Source organism: Lethenteron reissneri, chromosome 64 (assembly GCF_015708825.2).
Source record: "Lethenteron reissneri isolate LAM-NWPU_2019-01 chromosome 64, ASM1570882v1, whole genome shotgun sequence".
Lineage (NCBI taxonomy): Eukaryota > Metazoa > Chordata > Hyperoartia > Petromyzontiformes > Petromyzontidae > Lethenteron > Lethenteron reissneri.
In genome coordinates this window covers 8,226,429-8,247,330 of record NC_083842.1, presented here as the reverse complement: position 1 = coordinate 8,247,330, position 20,902 = coordinate 8,226,429, and the positions used below count along the sequence as shown (strand labels likewise).

Genomic DNA, 20,902 nt, shown 5'->3' with positions numbered 1-20,902 from the left:
ACGGTTACAATGATGCACAAATCAACAGGGCATTGAATACCAAAATCAAATCAAATAACAAGAGCATTGGAACTGCCCAAGTAATTAAAACGATCAAAATACCGTACATTATGGGACCTCCTTTGCAAGTACCAAAATATGTGAATAAGTATTCCCCTTTTTTATGGCAACAAAACAGGTGTAAAGATGTTAAAACACCAAACTGAAACCTTTTACAAGTGGAGTGACATATGACGTCACTACCGTGTCGGGTCAGCACACACATGACGTGACTGCTATGTTGGGTCTGTACACACATGACATCACTGCTATGTTGGGTCTGTACGCGTGACGTCACTGCCGGGTCGGTATGGAGGCTGTTGACGAGTGCCACGGGGGTCGTGTCAGGCCGTGGCACTCTGAGTGACCCTGGCTGGACACGTGACCGGATCCAGGTGGGGGCCAGGGGCCCTGGGGGACCTTGGGGGTTACGTGGTCGGGGAGTGGAGCCTTCTCGAGGGTCCAAGAAGGGGAGCGTGGCCAGGGTGTGGCCGGCCACGCCGAGGGGCTTATAAGCCGGCTCAGCACAGAGAGCTCGGCTGTTCGTGCCTGGGATGAAGACGCCTCATGAAGAATCTGAAGAAAGAAGTCTCCAGTCATCGTGGCCAAGCAGAAGCCTTCCTAGCTTGGCCACGCCAAGTAGTACCCGAGTGTTAGCGAGATTAGGACGGTGGTCACCACCTTATGTGTTGGGTGTGTTGCAGTTGTGTTGGAGTTGTGTTTAATAAATAAGTGTTGCCTCCACACGAGTGTGTGCGCCTCTGTCGAACCATTATACAAGGAATCATGTTTGTATTAAACATAATACTTGTGGTCAGAATGCAAACAAAAAACATACTCTGATCATATGCATTGTTTTTGAAACTGATTGGTCCACACCAGAGACAGCTTTCTTTTGAGCCTAATATCTGCTACAAAAGATGTATTACCGAAGCTATCAACAGAAGGTGTGTACAGGATTAACTGCACGTGTGGTGAATGTTATGTTGGGAAAACAGGGCGAATGATCAGCATGAGACTAAAAGAACATCAGATAAATGTTACATTCTCCCAAATTCAACTGTCAGCAGTAGCAGAACACGCGTGCCAACAAGGACACTCAATTGATTTCGATAATGTTGAAGTTTTGTGCTAAACTAGCTACTACTGGCCAAGACGAATGAGAGAATCTATCGAAATTGAAAGAAATCAAAATAACTTTAACCGTTCAGATAGCTACCATCTTAGTGCTGTGTGGAAGCAAATAATCAAATAATATATTATCCCGATTGAAGTGAGCTGCGCTAATTGACGCGAAGCGGGATACGGCTACCGCGGAGGGTCTGGCGTCGCGGACCCGTTCTAAAACGCCTCGATTTTGCTGATGTTCCCATTTGTCTTCGCTTTGTTATTTGCCTTTTAATGCCGGCTCGTACAGTTCATGTTGCTTTGTATTTTTACACATCCTTGTCGTTGCCGCGGGGTCTTTTATTGCGTCTCTCTATTACTCGTCTGTCCAAATTCATTCTTAGCTGGGACGGCTAGGTTTATTCATCACGGGGGGGGGGGGGGGGGGGAGATTTAATGAGAGAGCGCCAGGGGACATAAACGGAAGCAGGAGAGGACTCGTGGTCGGTGTGGGAAGCCTCGGGTCCGGACTCCATCGCCACTCTACCTCTCCTCGACAACGACCACGTGGCGAACCTCCAGCGAAGCCGTCTCTCCTCCAGGCACGCCGCCAGCCAGCGTCGTGGACGGAGAGAGGGAGACGTACCGCAGCAGCGGACGAGGGAGTGAGAGAACTACCCAGAGAGAGAGAGCGCGTAACTGTGCAGACATTCTATTAAATAAAAGACACCAGTCCAGAGTCGTCGTGGAAGTCGTTTATTACAACAGTATTGACATTTAATAAATATGTAACGTTTGGTTTACAAGCCACATTTTTATTGTTCTATGACAATTTTTTTTAGCAGAGTATATTTATCAGTAAAAACAAATTTGAATTAATGTGGTCGTGAATAGGGAAGGGCCAGTGATAAAAAGGTTACAAACAAAGCTTAACAACACAAACTTTTATAAATATGGAGTGGTTTAACATGCGCCAAGGGGGGTAATTGTAAACACATGCGGGTTGGGAACAGTGGGGTCGTATCGGGACATGCTGGTGTTGCTGGGGGACAACGGGTGAGACGGAAACGGCCCGTTAGGCAATTATGGATGCAGGGCAGTGATTGGCCAGTTGTTGTCAAGGACAAAGTGGCGCCTTTAAGTCTGGGAATGGGGACAGGTGGCGGCAGGGGGCGCGGGGCGTTGGAGGGACGCCAGTTAATTAATTGGAAATTAATAGGGACGGGGATAAATACGGGAGCGTTCGAGTGAGACGGGGAGTTGTGCTGGGAGCTGGACGGAGACGGTCGGAGCAGAAGAAGAAGATACGAGAAGAAGTATAGAGTAGCAGTGGAGTAGAAGAAGAAGTATAGGGTAGCAGCGGAGTAGAAGAAGAAGTATAGGGTAGCAGTAGAGACGGAGACGAGGAAGATATGAGAGGTAGAATAGGATAGCGGTGGAGCAGGGGAAGAAGAGTCGGGAGAGACGGAGAGAGAGAGGGAGGAACGGAGCGAGCGAGGCCGGCGGAGCGCGGCAAGCGAGCGGAGAACGCGCTGGAGAATGGTGGTGAAATGTGCTGAGTTTGATAAAAAATTAAAGTGACGACAGAAAAGGAAGAAGTTGTCCGCATAAAGTTCAGCACTACAAATATAGCAAGCAGAACGCAAGCCCTTCGGACGTGGCCGTCCATCCCCTTCCATACATACACCTCCCTCCCATTTAAATCATAATTTATTTAATCCTAAAAGTAGTTTTGGTTGAGTTTGCACGTTACCCAAAATCGGATAACTGTATGTACATACCTGGGATATCTGCTGATGTGAATGCTCAATCATTACCTATAGAAATATGTCCAACACACTCGTCAATAACACTGCTGTAAAAAAACATATAGGCCAGGAGAGATATAATTAATAAAGGTTAGAGACTGCATTGAAGACTATGGAGCCTGATGAAATTTTAATGAAACACGTGTTTCTGAGGGCTAGTTTCTAAATAGGCGTATGAATAATCGCTATTAGCAAGTTACTATTAAGGCCAGCATGGCTCACGAGGAGGTGATGTTGCCAGCAACATGTTCGGCCGCCTTTGTCTCTAGAGTGCTGATGATTGCACATTTTACAGTGTGTTCATTTGAGGCTGAAGAGACCCAATCCGAGTTCTGATATTATCTGCTGCTGATTTTAGACGTGCCTGGGAATCAAAGTCTGTTTGCCAAGTTCATGGTGAAATGCACTTTCCACTGTACCACCACTCACCAGAATGCTAATAACATACACATACCAGTCAGCCGCATCACTGGTAGCAGACACACACTCTGAATGTGAGTAATGTCAATATTTGACTGTACCATGAGTACTGCTGCTGGAGATAAAAATGGGTGGTCTGTTACTCCATGTTCACAGTTTGAGGGCGTGCCTTCAAATTATTGGGACTGTGGTGCGCAGAAGTTGCTGGATCTGGCAGATGTGAGAGGCGTTGGCGAGGAGCTGGAGACATCAGATGCATGAGCAGTGATGAGGTATTGACGCAGGAATATGCATGCAGATTGTGACTTTGTGAACAGATCCTGATGAATGTTAGTACGCAATGATCAGTTCATGTGTTTATGTTCCGCATATTTGCAATATGCTTGTAGATTGGCTGTTATTGTATTGCGTCACAATTGTAGCACCCATGCATTTTTCCACGTGCAACTTACCTCCTATCAATAAATTTTGCCAGACAGCCTCCATGTCGACTCAACCTAACACACTTGTGGTGGAAATGGTGCTATGTTAAAACAAGTGGAACGAATGTACTGTACGATGGTCACACCACACAAACATGTATAACACAATGACATTTTTACGGACCTCTCCAGACGCATTCGGCATGTCTTTCAAAGCGGTAGTACCAATTCTCACACATTGTGGCGAAATTAGTAAAACATTTTCTAATGATCGCATGCAGCTACTGGTCAATATCACTCTACCCCTCGTCATGCTCGTGCATCGCCCATGTTCAAACGTAAGAACTATCCAAGTTACATGTAATTCTAAAAGGAAACATTTGTGTGTATGTTTAAGAAAATGTATGATTGAAGCTATGTTCAAAGTGATTTATATGGAAAATAAATTACTTTCTCAGAACCTTTTGTCGACCTCTTGCAGGCCAGAAGTTACCCAAAAACAGTTTTCCCAATCGGGAATGAAAATTCAGTCAAATGTAATGCAGCTGCGCAGTGGCTGGTCAACTCGTTGTGGTGATATTGTAGAGTCAAGTCACGTTAGTGAGGCGCACAACAGTGAACTGGCCACTTATTATCATCGAGGTTAAATGCGAACAGCGGTACACAAGCTCACTGATGCTACAAGGGTTTTTGTGTACATGTGATACATTTTCGAGATGAGTTAAACATTTATTTTTACCATTTCTGATGTTGACAAAAAATTAACGTTTTTTGATTGTTATCATTTTGAATATCACGAATTTCGAATTTCACATTTTTGATCAACTCCATCTACTCGGGGATTGAGCGGTGTTGTGTGGCATGTGGGCTGGTCGATCTAGATACAGGGTGTGCTTTTAAGCATCTATTATGTAATTTGCCATTTTTGGTGGAGATCTATTTAGTCACGTTAATGTAATGATATGTATGAAAGTTAATCGCTTTGTTTTGGTAAATTTGAGGTTAATTAGTGCATATACAAGTAGTAATTGACTTACGAATGCCCCACTTACGAACATCCGCACTTACGAACAGGTTTTCATTAGATATGTTTAAAAAAGAAAATATCATCGAAGTGCAATGGTTAGCGCGCGAACCCAGCGACCTGAGTTCAGAGGATTATCTGAACTGGTCCTGGGCCTCCCTGAGGTCGAGTCAGCCTTAAATAGTACCTGGTGCAATGTGTAAACAACGCCACTAGGGAGACAAAGGCAGCAGGGTGCGGTGTTGGCCATCCACCCCCTCATGTGTCGTGTCGGCCTTCATAGGTACTGGCTAACAGCACTTGCACCACAGTCTGTTAAGGTTATACGGGTGGTCGTTGTCGTTGTTGTGTGTGCGCGTGCCTCCGTGTGTGTGTGCAAGTAGTGACTTATTAAGCCTCTTCTGACAAGCAAGCCAGGATCGGGACTCAAGGTAAGTGTTTTTTTTCTTTTCATGTTATTTCACGTTTTATGTACTATACACTATATACAGTATTACATGCAAATATAAATATTTATTTTTGTTTATGAGTTTAACAATGCTTACATTTTTTGTTGAGCCGTAGCACATTTTATAATACTGACCGTAAGAGCTAATTGAACTAGGGTTCATTATATTCTATGTTATATGGTTCTTTCGGTAAAGTCACGTAGACAGAAAAAATAACAATAAATTAAAAAATAAAGTGAATAAACACATCACGACGGTTCGATGGCAACACAAGCGGCCGTCATAGGCAAAGGAGTCAGCCTCTAAAGGCAAGCTGTTTATAAGAGTTTGGGGATGGGCATAGCCCAAGTGCATCAATAGGACCGGAAATATGGGCGGTGCACTAATGCGCAGCAACAATGCCAATGCAGCTATCAACAGAACCAGGAGCATGGGCGGTCCACAAGTGCCAATGCAGCAATGATGCTAATGCAGCAGCAAAAATCCCTGCAACCCGCTCGACACACCACATTGCCGACGGTGTAGGTTGATTATACAATTGTATATTCATTATACATTATACTATTATATATATGGAGATTCGTTCCCGACAGTGTTATTTCTTTAATATTGTCATGGCAGTAGACAGGAGAGGCCGGCTACATGGATAAACATTTAATGCACCAAATATTGTTGCTTTAGTCCACTGGTAGGCTGAAGAGCCATCGAACCATATTTACCAGGTACAATATTGAATTTGAAACTACGTCAAACATCAGTACAAGATCTCTAGAAATTCTGACTAATAATCTAAGATGTCTGAATCTCTGAGTTACTTTAAATCAGTGTCATGACCTCATAGGAACACCCAATGAGATTTTTTTTTAATATAAGCAGACCTCGTTTAACACTCAAGAGGCATTCCTGACACGCTAAAAGGGTTAATTCTACTATTGTGTATATGGAGATGCGTTCCCGACTTTTTATTTCATTAATATAAGCAATATGAGGGCTTCATTGGGGTATTGGTAATAGCGCTAATAATAATAATAATGCTAAGACGAGGTTGGAGCTGCTCCACTTCCAATTAGGGTCTTAGTGATGCCCTCAGTTAAATTTCTGTGGTGAGGATTCTTTTAGGTGGAGTCTGAGACTCTATCCTGGTCTCGTTAGTTCTCATCTGGCTAAATAAACTGTAATAACGTTGGGGAAAAAAATAGATTTTTAACATATATAATCGTGACCACAAATAGTTTGATTTGTTGTGGGGGCGGGGGGAGTACGAGTGAAGAATGTATATTTTCTCACTCGTAAGCACTTTATGTTCTGATTTATTTTTTTGTAAAAATAATATTTTTTTCCAGGACACAGAGCGCGATATCGAATAAACATCCTATGGAGCTAAGTGAGGTCTGCCTGCATATTAACCATTACAAATGAATGTATTAACATTTTTATAATAATTTATCTGGACCAATGATTAACATATGCATTACTCACTCATATGCATTACTCACTATCAGAACAGCATTGTTGACTGAAGCTTAATACTAACTGTAATAAATTGTATAGTTTATTATCGAATATATCAACTGCTTTTTTAAAAATAATGCTTCCAAGCCACACTTTACTTAACAATGCCAGCTCAATTAAAGTTATGATATCTATCTAAATGGTTTCCCCAATTACTACTTGTCTGAATACGCTGGTAGAATTAGGCGAGTAAACCGTTGCCATATAAAGGTTATTCTGCTTAGTGTAGTGTCCTCATAAATAGGCTATGCATGTGTGTCTGTGTGTGCAGACAACTTTTAGTGCACTCTACTACTTGAGCTGTGCGTTCACTCTGCTGACTGCCCTACAACACAGAACGACAAGATGGGGCAGCTGGCTGATGATGTCGCAACTTCGCCAGAATGGAAATCCTTGATAACAAGTCAAGTGCTGATCAGCCTGGCCGTGATCTGTATGGTGTTCCTAACCGTACGGGCTGCCCTGCAAGTAGTGGGGTCAACAATCTGCCCAGTGGGCTTCCCTCCTGGTCCTAAACCATTACCGTTGCTGGGGAACATCACTGCATTTAGTTGCAAGAATCCCCACATTAGCATGCAAGAATTGGCCAAAAAATATGGAGAAGTCTGTACCATAATGTTGGGGAGTACGCCTGTTGTGTTGGTGAGCGGCTACCAGGCAGTCAAAGAGGTCCTGGTGAATCGAGGTCATGAGTTTGCTGACCGACCAATAACTCCTATTTATACTAAACTCACTAACAACATTGGTATCGTATTAGCACCATATGGAGACGCATGGAAGGAGCAGCGCAGATTTGCTTTGTCAACATTGCGCAATTTCGGCTTTGGAAAGGCAACAATAGCTGACAAAATAATGATAGAAGCGACGTACCTAATAGAAACTTTCAAACACGAAACCTCAGCGTTTGACCCTCACTTGAATTTAAACAATGCTGTGGGCAACATAATTTGCTCCCTCCTGAATGGGATCCGATATGATTATAACGATGAGCAGTTCCAAAAGCTTACGTACATAGTTGACAATCTCGTGCAGTTACAAGCAGATCCGCTGGCAATACTGTGTAATGTTTTCCCATTTTTGCTAAAGTTGCCTGGGCCATGGCAGAAAGTGTTCCATTTTCGCACAAAGTTGCAATGCTTCCTCAAGGATATAGTATCTGAGCACCGTGCCACAAGAGATCAACACAACCCCAGGGACCTGATTGACTCATATCTAGCTCAGATGGATCAGGAGAAGGATAATCCCAACAGCAGCTTTACTGACCAGAACCTCATTCAGGTATTGATGGAACTTTTCATCGCTGGCATGGATACGACCTCCAACACACTGCGCTGGGGCCTCCTCTTCATGATGATGAACCCCGACATTCAAGCCCGATGTCATGAGGAGATTGACAGAGTTGTGGGATCCGAGCGACCGCCATGTATGAAGGACAGACGCAGCCTGCCCTACTTGGATGCTGTGATCCATGAGATACAGCGCTTTGGTAACGTTGTTCCACTTGGAGTTTTGCACGCTACATCTAAAGATGTGCAGTTCCACGACTACTTGTTTCCAAAGGGAACCCATGTAATGGTAAACCTCATGTCTGCTCTTCACGATGACATCCACTGGAAAACACCAAATAAGTTTAACCCTGATCACTTCCTTGATAAAGATGGCCAGTGTGTCCAGTCGGATGCTTTCCTGCCATTCTCTGCTGGTCCCCGTGTCTGTTTGGGGGAAAGTTTAGCCAAGATGGAGCTTTTCCTCTTCTTCACATCTCTCTTGCAGCACTTTGAATTTTATTGGCCCAACTCCAGTCTCTCCTCCCACTTTAGCTGCCAAATTCAGTACCACTCTATCACCACACCCCTATAAATTAGGGCTACGCATACGCAACTCACCGTAGCTAAGACAAAACTTTGACCTATATACGTCTTAATGTGTAAAACTAAACACCTTTTGTCTTGGCTTTTTACGTATTTTTTTGCAAATCCTGGAAATTTTCATTAGACCAAGGTCCATAGCTAAATATTGTAATGTCCAGTTGCAGGAACAGTCAATTTAAATTTAATGATATGCAGTATAATCCTTTGCTTCAATAAATATACGTATGTTAAGACTTTAATACATCTACTATACAGTATAAAGGATACTTAAACTGTCGTAGTTTTTAATATTAATTTTAGGTTTGATCCCAGTCTCTCGGCTCCTGGAGTAATGTCTCTGTCAACATACTTACGTAAATTCATTACACTCCCTATATCCATATACCAGCATAGACATTACCTCACAGTACTCACACTTTTAATGATACAATAATACAAAAAATATGAATCCCCGTCTGATTAAAGTAACCTTACTATTGTGAGCTCTGAATTGAACAACAACATAACCATTATCCTGTCATCATTCAACTGCTCACCTGCAAAGCTGACAGTTGTTATGTTCAAGTGTGGTGGCATTAAAATACATATTGTTTGATGTTTAAATTTGGGGACCACTGGTTGAGAGGTGAGGCCACACTTGTGCAGCCACCGTATATTTTTCTTGCAGTGCAGGTTCGAGTAATTCCTTGGATACGTTATGGCACAAAGGTGGCCTAGGGTAAGGTATCAAGCATTGTGTAATGATTAGCACACTGGACTTGCAATCCACAGAACAATGGTTAAATGTTATATCATGGCACAGTAGTGGAAGTAGTGCAGCCTATGTCCACTCAGCATTATTAATGGTTATACCACAATGAAGTTGATCAGCTAGTAACGCGCGGTGGGGTGAACTGTGACTAGGCCCACCTTTTTTAGCACATGGAAGAGTAGGCCAAATACCCTCTGGAGCTCCCTCAAGTGTAGAGGTGTAAGCAAGCAATTGCAGGCACACTCTTTTACTTTTTGACTGAAAAAAGGGCAAACTTACCCAGTTTTGTCAGATATAACAAAGGTAGAGAATCGCCAGATAAACCTCAAAAAGTCACCAGATATCGCTATTTTAACATTTTAAAGTTGGCAAAAATGTCGCCAAAAATACGTAACTTGAATAAATGAGTTTAACACGTAGGCTTTCGCGGCCAAGTGAAGGCTTTACCATTCTGGCGAATTGCCCGATGATGCTGCATGTAATTACCAGGGAAACGTCGTACTAAAAAAATCTGTAAATGTTGTGGATTCACTCCTCAACACACCGGTGGACTAAAGTAGTGAACTATTTGTCTTTCGTGAACGTGACACTTTTTTGCTGATTTGCCGTGTCGGGTGGTGGAGGGTTACGACACATCTAACCCAAAAACGTTTATTTTGAATGAATGAAATGACGATTATTCTAATTGTTTGACTTGCATCACACTGAGATTTTTGCACACAGCGTTGTAATACTTTTTTTTCTGGAAGATTTGCTGGTTTATCCAGGATGTTTCTGTTGCACGTCGTCGCTTTAAGATGTTCTCTGTTCATACTTAGTTTGTTGCGGTTGCACCCGACTTAAGAGCCGAATTGTTCACAGGGCTACACAAAATAAATGAAACTGGAACTGTCTTAAAATGTATTTTCATTATATCATGTGAACATGGATGACTTAGATATGAATTAAATATTGTAGTTCTGCTTTAATGGCAATCAAATTGGCTACCTGCACAGCTCCTCAGGCAGCTTTGAGCCAGCAGTGACTAGCTATCAATACCTGAAAGATTGGGGGGCCCTTTGGCCAATGGCCAGACGAGTTGTCATCTCTGCAGCATGATGCTAATTAATGATTTTGAAATGCCAGTTTTTCTAAATTGTCACTGATTATCACTGTATATAAGACTATACTTTTTAAAACCGCTTTTCTTTCATTACTGGTAACATTGTAAACAATGATTATAAGCCATTTGCCTGTTTTTCACATATACGATGTTAACAATAAAGATAAATGTACAACCATGTGTTGCATTTCTTTGTGTCTGTCATCTTCTATATGGTGTAATGGTTAACACACTTGACTTGCAATTCTCAACTCGTGGTTAGTTTCTATCTCCTAGCGAGCAGTGGTAACAAGTGGGGTAAGTTTACCCCCCTTGTGTCCACCCAGTCGTATATATGGGTGCAACAATATTACAGGCAGTCCTCTACTGAAGAAACACCTGTACTTACGAACCAGCCATCTAACCCCATGGGACTGGCAAAATACAACGAGGGCATGAGTGAGGACATCCTCCACGGAGCTCAATGACAAAATACAAACCTCGACGTCAGCTTTTCTCATGTCATCTTCAAACAGGCCCTCATCCTCCTTCACGACAAACTGCACTCCATTGCTGAAAAATACCTCACATCTATGGGACGACCAACACCCTACAGGGACAACCTGCATGCCCTTGCTCAAGAGATCCTACGTTAAATAAGCTATTATGCTTTACAGCTTCTAAAATGTATTTAGGAAAATTAACCAAAGCTGATGGATGCACAAATAGAAGCCTCCACGAAAATCTTGGAAGACATTGAGACTACAAATGGAGTCTTTTTTTCCTTGATGCACCTGCCAGTACTGAGAAGACCTGTGTTTTCTAACTGCTCCTCGCTAAGGCTCGCAAATGAGAGAACATTGCTCTAGCTGTGGCATCATCAGGGATTGCTGTGTAAATCGATGTGTGTGTGTCAGTCGATGTGTGTGTGTGTTTGAGTCCTAATGTGTGTGCGTTTAGGTCCATGTGTGTGTGTAAGTCGATGTGTGTCTGTGTCTTTTTTGCCCGGGCAATGCCAGATGTCTGTGCGTGTACGTCGATGTGTGTGTGTTAGTCGATGTGTGTGCATGGCTCCATGTGACTGTGTAAGTCACTGTGTGTGTGTCTATGTGTGTCAGTCGATGTGTGTGTGTACATGGATGTGTATGTGTGTGTGAGTCCATATGTGTGAGTTTGTGTTTGTAAGTGTGTGTTTGTAAGTCCATATGTGTGTGTGTAAGTCAATGTATATGTGAGTCGATATGTGTGTGTAACTCCATGTGTGTGTATCTAAAGTCCATGTCTGTGTGTGAGTCCATATGTGTGTGTAGGCCAATATGTGTGTGACTCCATGTGTGTGTGGGGAGCGATAGTGTAGCGGTTAGCGCGCTGCGCTATGAATCCGGCGACACAGGTTCGATTCCCGCTCACGGCCAACACCAGTGACGATTATCTGAACCGGTCCCGGGCCTCCCCTAGGTCGACTCAGCCTCAAATGAGTACCTGGTGCGGTGTGTAAACATTGCCACTTGGGAGACAAAGGCGGTCGGGCGTGGTGCTGGCCACCCACCCCCTCGTGTACCGTTCCGGCCTTCATAGGTGCTCGTTAACAGCACTTGCCCCAACAGTCTGTTCCAGGCTATATGGGGATCTTTGTCTTTGTCTTGTGTGTGTGTAAGTTGATGTGTGTGTGGGTCCATGTGTGTGTAAGTCCATATGTGTGCTTAGATCGATGTGTGTGTGAGATTCAACGCATGTGTGTGTGTGAGTCGCTTTATGTGTGTACATCGATTTGTGTGTGTGACTCCATGTGTGTGTATCTAAAGTCGATGTCTGTGTGTGTGAGTCCATATATGTGTGTGTTAGTCGATGTCTTTGTGTGTGTTGGTCAATGGCTGTGTATGTAGGTCGATGTGTGTGTCTGTCTTTTTTGCCCAGGCAACGCCGGGTACTTACCGCTAGTAAAATATAAAGAAAAGCATTGACTTAAAACTAGAACTCGCACTTGCAAACTGAACTGTGGAACTATTTTGATCAGTGGAGCGATCCTCAAGATGTAACGAGTCAGCCTCGCGCTGGGAGTGTGTGTGTGCACACTCGCACATTGTGCGTGTGTGTGAAAGTAAGTGTGTGGGGAGCGGTAGTGTAGAGGTTAGCAGGCTGCGCTACAAAAGCGTCGATCCTTGTTTGCTTCTTGCTCATGGCAAACACCACTGCAGATTATTTGAACAGGTTCTGAGACTACCTATGTCGACTCAGCCCCAAATGAGCACCTGGTGCGGTGTGTAAACATTGCCACTGGGGAGACAAAGGCAGCCGGGCGTGGTGCTGGACAATCACCCCCTCGTGTGCTATGCCGGCCTTCATTGGCGCTTCCCGCTAACAGCACTTGCCCCAGTAGCCTGGTAAGGCCGTACAGGGCATCGTTGTCATTGGGGTGTGTATCTGTATTTGTGTCAGTGGCGGCTGGTGATATTTATTTTTGGGGGGGCGCATTTTTTTTATTTTATTGAGGGGGGCAAATAAATATAAAGCAGTACCAAAAACCATTTTGACTACTTGAATATAAATTTTGATGATCTTTATTTACATTTCAGACCAAAAGAAGTACCAAAAAGAATGTTTCCTACTTGAACATAAATGTTTCTCTTTTATATACATTTCAGACCAAAGTACCAAAAAGCATGTTTCCTACTTGAACATAAATGTTTCTCTTTTATATACATTTCAGACCAAAGTACCAAAAAGCATGTTTCCTACTTGAACATAAAAACGTTAGTTTCATGCTATTATCAATATGGCTGCGGCTACTTTCATGACGTTTGCATTTGTCAGAGAGATGTTTGAGGTCTCTTACCCCCGTCGTTGTCCACAAAACTTCAGTGCCGACACTTTGAAATAAAAGACAGGGAAAACAAAAAAGAGAATTGCTAACATCACATCCAGCCAGCCACCTCCGTTTCTCATAACAAGCGCGGGTGAAGCTTCGTGTGTAGCTTTGTCCTCTGTCACTGGCCTGCTGCTGGATTTGTAAATCGGGTTGGTCCGGTCCGAGATCCTTTATCTTTTTTATTTCTTCCAGCGAAAGCCTTGTGAAAGGGTTTTTTTGTAAATAAATTACAGAATTTGGATGAACTGCTGCCATTGTTTACACAAAAAATTTGATCAGCCTAGCAAGTGTCAAAGTGGTGTCGCCTTCGCACTCGCAGTAGTGGCCTACAGCGTAAATTTGAATGACAGGTGACGAGAACCAATCAGATTGGATAAAATAACATGTATCCAATTCTGATTGGCCAGGGACGCAACGACTTGCGCCCCGAGGAGAATCTTTAAGAAACCAATTAGAGACCAGCTTCAGGTCACATGCTGTCCGAAAATGTAAAGTCTCACATAGACATCCATTTGTCCGGCGCCCCGCATGAAACACATTGAAAAACATAGAAAATAGTTGACCGATTAAAGCGAGTTTTTATTAAATGCTGATGCTTTTCTTACTACCAGCCGGCACATCGTATGAAAAAAATATTTTATTTATGTATTTTTATATAAATTTTGCATATGTATATTTCTTGAATATTGATGGGGGCGGCGCCCCTGCGCCCTCTATTGACGAGCCGCCACTGATTTGTGTGTGCAATTATAGCGACTCAGGGTATCAGGACTCAAGGTAAGTGAAAATAAAACAGTTTTTCATATTTATGTTACTTTATTTTGTGTTTTATTTACAATACAGTTTTTTTTCATAGTATCACGTCATCATCTCCGTCTTCACCATCTTGGGGCGCCGCTCCTCAGGCAGCCTACCAACTGTCCTGACTGAGTAGCATCGCCAACAATAGACATACTAATTATTAACAGTGTTAGCCCCGATGGTGCTTGTTAATAAAGAAGTACCTCCAAGTCGTATCAGCCCCGAGTTAGTCACTACACATGTGTAGGGTACTGTACAGGGCAAGGTTTGAGTGGGGTGAGTGAAGATGGCTGAAAACAGGTGCAGGGTACTGTATGAGGGAAGGCTCTGGAAGGGCGAGTGGAGATGCATAAAGACAGGTGGCCGGAAGGTACTGTCACAATGTTACAAACTGTGGGGAGAACAAGGCTAGAGAGGGGCGCGGCCTAGTGAGTATAATAGGGGGAGCGAGGCCCGTGCTCGGGGCGCTTGCTCGGGGACTGATCGACGACGGGAGGTGGACGACATCGGGGCTGACTACTCAAGATCTACATTGTGGAATCCATCGGGACCGACTGTTCGAGTTATACAAGACAGAAAACATTGAGCAAGACTGCTCCAGTTCATGTGTAGTGACTTGCTCGTTGGCGTTGAATATTTCTCACGCTGGCTTATGGCCTGTCCGCTACCGAATCAATTGGCTATAGCTGTGACCGAGACGTTCCTTAATGGCTATGTCCTAGATAAGGGTGCCCCTGAGCATCTTTTGTCCGATCAAAGTAAGAAATTTTCTTCGAAACTGCTGCGTGAGGTTTGCGATTTGCTGGGGACAAAGAAGGTGTATGTTGTGCAAATAGTTTAATAAAACGTGTTGCTCCCTAAGACATCTGCTACTCAGTTGCACTCACTACACATGTGTAATAAACGACTCTGTCAGGCTCTCTTGGTCTCTGTTGTCGTTTATTTAGGTTCTTCGTATTGCACCCCGCTGGTCCTCGGCCGGACCCGCGCCGCCTCCGCTGCGCACCCCTGCGCACGCTCCGTGTGGCCCGCACTCGCTGGTGGCCGCTCCGCTCTCTCCATGTGCCCCGCACACGCCGCCAGCCACACCGCTCGCTCCGTGTGCCCCGCACACTCCGCTAGTCACTCACTAGCCACGTGTGCCCCGCAGACTCTGTTAGCCCCTCACACACCGCTAGCCCCGTCTACCTCACGCACACCGCTAGCCGACGGTGTGCGTAGGTCTTCGACCACTTGGCAGATGGCGCCGCTCCTCCCGCACTGCCCAGCGTGGCTTCCCCTATTCTCGCTCCGTTCCAACTCCTTCTCCGGCTCCGCACATCGCTGGCCGACGGTGTGCCGAAGCCCCATCAGCCACGTGGCTGATGGCGCAGCGGCCACCCAACGTGGTCCCGCCTATTCGCTCCATCAACTGGCCTCGATCTCTTCCGGGCTCCCCTCTATAACCTCTCTCCCACGTGACCCTGACTCCTCCCTTCCGGATCGTCAGATCCGGCCTTCCCATACTGCCCTGCTGGCTCCACCTCCATTCACCTCGCTTCCCATTGGAGCCGAGGTGAACGGCGGCCCCTCCCACACGCCCCGCAGACCATGCTCCGCCCCCAATACCCCGTACATGTGATTTGGCCCGAGCCCAGCGAGTCGAGATAATTGTACTCACCGCTGTAAACACGTTCATTTAAAATAACGATTATCCTCTTGAAAATTGAACCTGCTAAGGAGCTTCTTTACACATGCAAATGTACAATATTTCTTCTTAATCGTGAGTTAAAAATACTTCTCTTTTTGTTGAACCGGAAGGCATTTCATAACAATGACCCTATGGCTAGTGCATTGTTGTGTTCCGACGTATTCAACTTACGAACGGGGCTCAGGAACTAATTTGGTTCATAAGGAGCACTGCCACGCACTATAACAGTGCATCTGCGCAGCGCCGGCTGCGCTGTACTCTCTGAAACTCGTGAGGTACAGTCGCAAAAAAAGGTCTAATAATATGGAGCACACCCAAAAAAGATAACAAACAGAACGGGAGAAAAAAAGGAAAGAACATATACACATAACTTTAACTGAGGATCTGCAGAACACAAGACACGAGTGCTGATTTGAACACAGTACTGCAGAGAACACAGCCATGCCCTGAGCGGTGAAACAAATGAGCAGAAATTAACATCAAACAGAACAAAAAAGTGTCTATATGAATGAATAAGTTATCAAATGATATATAAAAGTGAAAAACTCACGTTTGAAGGATGAAATCCCCACCAAATATACAAATAATGAGCAAAAATAGTATGTAAACAAGTGTATTTCTCCAGCCAGCCAAAGTTTTTTCTAATATTGTATATACTATATACAGTTGATCGATTAATTGGCATGCAATTATCTGGCTTTCAACATTATCCCGTGGTCCCGGGCCGATCTAGCGAAACCAGTAAAACCGCTGCAAAGGCTGTCGCCAGTCCAGCGACCAAACCATGTGCGTGATGAAAAAAGTAGCTCTTTTTGATTTCAGCGTCAAATATATACAGGTCAGAATACGTACCAATAAAGTGATTTTATTTTTTCTTCCGATTCCGTTCCGATAACGTACACGTACCCCTGCCCACTGATCTGTCATTGATGACCCGGAGGAAGAGGGGGAGGGTGGGCTGAGCCCCTCCTCCTAACCACCCATTCCCCCATCATCTCATCGTCATCATCATCATTGTTACATTTAAAGGTATGTAAAGTTAATGAGTGTATTTATTTAGCCCCCTATTTTCAATAGACCCTGTACTTTACCAACTGCAGATTTGCCTACCGCAGCCTTTTCCAGGAACCTAACCCCCGCAGTTGTTGAGCGATTGATGTTGAACACAGTGACCTTGTTTATTGATCTCCCAAACCGCATTCGGCATGTATCTCACGTCGGAATTACCGATTTATATGTAAGGGCTAGTAAAGCAATTTTCCTCCTTGTTTCATGTAGCTACTAGTCAATTTGAAGTCACCCACTTGTCCTTGTGAATCACATCTACGAACTTGAGAGCTGTGCAATTAACATTTTTTAAAGGAAATATTTGTGTGTATGTGTAGCACTGTAAATGGGCTGCCTGCACTTACCTGCAGTAGCAGACAGGGCCCATCAGGGGCAGTAACTCGGAAACACATCGAACGGACTCGCGGATGTGATCTGGAAGAGTCGACTTACGAGGCAGCACAGGGGAACCAAATTGGACATCAACAGGTGGCACATTCTCCTTCCCATACATGAGGAAGAACGGCGAGTATCCCGTAGAAGCATGAGGTGCCATCCGGTAGGCAGAGAGGACGCTGGGTATCTGCAGATCCCAGTCGACCTGTCGCTCATTAACAGTCTGGCACAACATGGCGGACAAGGTACGATTTAGACGCTCGACCATACCATCCGTCTGAGGGTGGTAGGGAGACGTCGAAATCTTATTTTTACCCAGAATAGTGCACATGTCACGCAACAATTTAGAAGTGAAATTCCTACCTTGATCGGTAAGCAACATTTCCGGAGCCCCTTTATCCATCACATAGCCATTCACGAAGGTGTCAACGATGGGTAAAGCGGATTGATCTGGCAGGGGCCACGCCACTGGCCAACGGGAAAAATATTTATTTCCACGAGGCGTCACGGGGAACGGTCCCAACACATCCAATGCAACCAATTAATTGATGCGCGTGACATAGATGGACTGCAAAGGCGGAATGTAACGTTGCCGGGGTGACTTTCTCTGGGCACACTCGGTGCACGAGCGGAGCGCTCCAATGACGTCAGACGTCATACCCGGCCAATAATAATCCCTCTGAAAGGTAAGCAACGTTTTCTAAACGCCAAGATGAAAGGCGTTCAGAGTGCAACGTGTGGATCAATCCTGCACGGAGAGAACTTGGCACAACCAATCTTGGCCGGAGCGACATGTCATCCTGCCACATCAACAAGGCATCAAGAACAAAAATACGGCCCGCCTTAACAGATTCCGAATCACCCGCAATCGGTAAGGCCTGATCACGCAAAGAGGTCAAAGATGCGTCAGAAAAAAATTGTTCCCACATACACACCAATTGTGAGAGACGCAACACGGCATCGCTGGGGGGAACTGCTGCATCATCCGGATGCATCTCAACTGAGGACACAGCCATCGGCCGAGACGCGCCCAGAGGAGAACAGCGATTTGTACCGGAATGGCACGCACACTGAGACGTGTGAGGTAACTGCGACAACGCGTCAGCATTGGCATAACGAGTCCCCTTCCGGTAGGTGACGTCAAATCTGAACTCCTATAAGCACTCCAACCAACGTGCCAACTGACCTCCCGGCTGCCCGATCTTCAAAGAATATTGGAGGGCAGCGTGATCAGTGTGTATAATGAACTTCCTACCATATAAATAAGGCCCAAAAAGTTTAACAAAATGAACGATCGCGAGCAGCTCCCGACGAGTGACACAATAACGGGTCTCTGCCGGCGAAAGTACCCAACTACCATACACAACAACACGTTATACGCACCCCGTCACCTGCGACAGGACAGCCCCGATACCCGTGTCACTGGTATCAGTTTCGAGGATGAAGGGGGTAGTCAAGAGTAGACGCGTCAGACAGGCTATCACGCAAGGCATTGAATGCAGCCTCTTACTTTGGACCTCATTGGAACTATTGATTTTTGTCCGTATGCACATGCAATGGCTTAGCAATGGACGCAAACTCAGGAATGAACCGCCGATAATAGGAGGCGAAGCCAACAAAGCTCCGAACATCCCCTATACTCGCAGGGACCGGCCAATCATGAACACACGCCATCTTCTCCGGATCCGTAGAAATTCCGTCAGCACTCACAACGTGACCCAAATATTGCACAGAAGTATGTAAAAGGTGCCATTTTTTTTTAAAAATTTGAGATTAGCAGAATGCATGCGCTCAAAAACAGCGCGCAGTCGGAGAAGGTGGTCATCAAACGACCGACTGAACACGATGACGTCGTCCAGATAAATGAGACAAGTGTCCCATTGGAGCCAGCCAAGACAAGTTCCATGAGTCTCTGGAACGTTGCAGGAGTGGCATTCAATCCCATGGGCAAACAGTGACATTCAAAAAGACCCTGCGGGGTACAGAACGCGGTCTTCTGCCTCGAAGACTCATCGAGGGGCAATTGCCAAAAACCAGAAGAGAGATGCAGGATAGAGAAGAACCGCGCTGAGGACAAAACATCCAAGGAATCATCCATCCGCGGCAAAGGATACGTGTCTGCCACGGAGACCTTATTAAGGTAGCTAAAATCAACGCAATACCAGAGGTTGCCATCCTTCTTTTTAACCAAAACTACCGGGGCGCCCCATGGGCTAGTGGATGGCAAAATAATATCAGCAGCCAACATGTCATCAACGGCGCGCCGCTCGCTCTCTTTTTCTGATGGCCCCATACGATGTGGGTTCAACCGAATGGGCTAGCATCACCCGTCTCAATGCGATGGGACAACAAGAACGTCCGACCCAAGTCGAAGTCATCCTTGCTGAACACATTGGAAATTCAGAAAACAACATACGCAACCCTTCACGCGGAGCCGGAGACAGAGACGCATTCTCGCCGCGCAATTCGGCGATCCATCGATCATCCACCAGACATTTATTCCCGACAGTGCAGACAGCCTGCGCAGGTGCGTGTTCCGCTCGATCGGTAAATGCGGTGGTAGCGTGAGCGAGAACAGGACCCACAGGCACAATAACATTACCAGGGCCCCCATTAAAACCCAGCAAAAACGGGGCCTGACCCGTTCTGAGAATGGTTTGAGCACAAACCAACGTCAACCCTCGCCTAGCAGTATTCAAAGGCGTCAATAGAATCCCATTCACCCCGACGGAACCGTAATGGTGGCATCAACCAAAGCCTGAACCGTAGCTGAGGAGGTCGGTCGTGGAAGCGGTGATGACAAAAAGCACAATTTACGACCCGACAGCAATTCCAGACATCCCTGATCCACAAGAATCTTAAGTGGCATTCTCCACAAAAAGTCAATGCCAAGCAAACATGGCATGGCCAACGTACGCGAAATCAGCATGGGTCCTGATGCGCGAATATCCCCAATGGCGATGCACATGTCAACCTGGCCAATGATGCCCATACTACCCCTGTTAGCAGCAACACATACATCATACACCGGCTGAACACGCGAAGCAGGGATCGACAACAACGGTAAAATAACATCTCAAATGATTGTGGCAGACGCCCCCGTATCAATCAAAACACGGACATCAACTCCTTGAACAGTGGCTACCACCGTCGACGATCCTACCACCGCGGCAACCACCCGTCGAGCCAATTTTTTCCACTGTGTCTGCGAAACTGGCCAACCTTTTGCAATGATACACAAATGCAAACAACTTAACTAATCATCCCGATGCGATGCACCCATCCCGGTGACATGAGATGAATGAGATGGCAAACGTGCCCGGGTGCCTGACGTGTGTCAACTCGCCTGTATGGAGGGACGTGACGGCGAACGGTCGGCTGCAAGAGACCTGGTCGGCGATCCAGACGGCGACGCAAGATGAGCGCGGCACTCCTGGGAGTAATGGCACACACGGCCACATCTGTAGCACATGATGGGAGGTCGCTGGTGGAGCAGATCGTTGTAGATATTATAGTGACATCGACCATCTTTAGGGCGCCGATTCCAGCGAAGGACAGCCGCTGCAACGTCGCCCGTCGACGGCGCCTCCTCGAGAATGACGACCACTTTCGATG

General features: G+C 45.4%; 1 protein-coding gene across 1 annotated transcript; it reads left to right on the top strand.

The window, feature by feature from the left end:
- The first annotated feature begins 3,473 nt into the window (after positions 1–3,473).
- LOC133359065 (cytochrome P450 2C20-like) lies at positions 3,474–10,665 on the top strand. Its single transcript, XM_061577447.1, has 3 exons — positions 3,474–3,646; positions 5,204–5,251; positions 7,053–10,665. The coding sequence occupies exon 3, from the start codon at positions 7,127–7,129 to the stop codon at positions 8,639–8,641; it is 1,515 nt and encodes a 504-aa protein (XP_061433431.1). The 5' UTR covers positions 3,474–3,646; positions 5,204–5,251; positions 7,053–7,126; the 3' UTR covers positions 8,642–10,665.
- The last annotated feature ends 10,237 nt before the right edge of the window (positions 10,666–20,902 follow it).

Coding starts and splice junctions, on each gene's coding strand:
- LOC133359065 (XM_061577447.1), top strand. CDS start 7,127: ATGGGGCAGCTGGCTGATGATGTCGCAACTTCGCCAGAATGGAAATCC.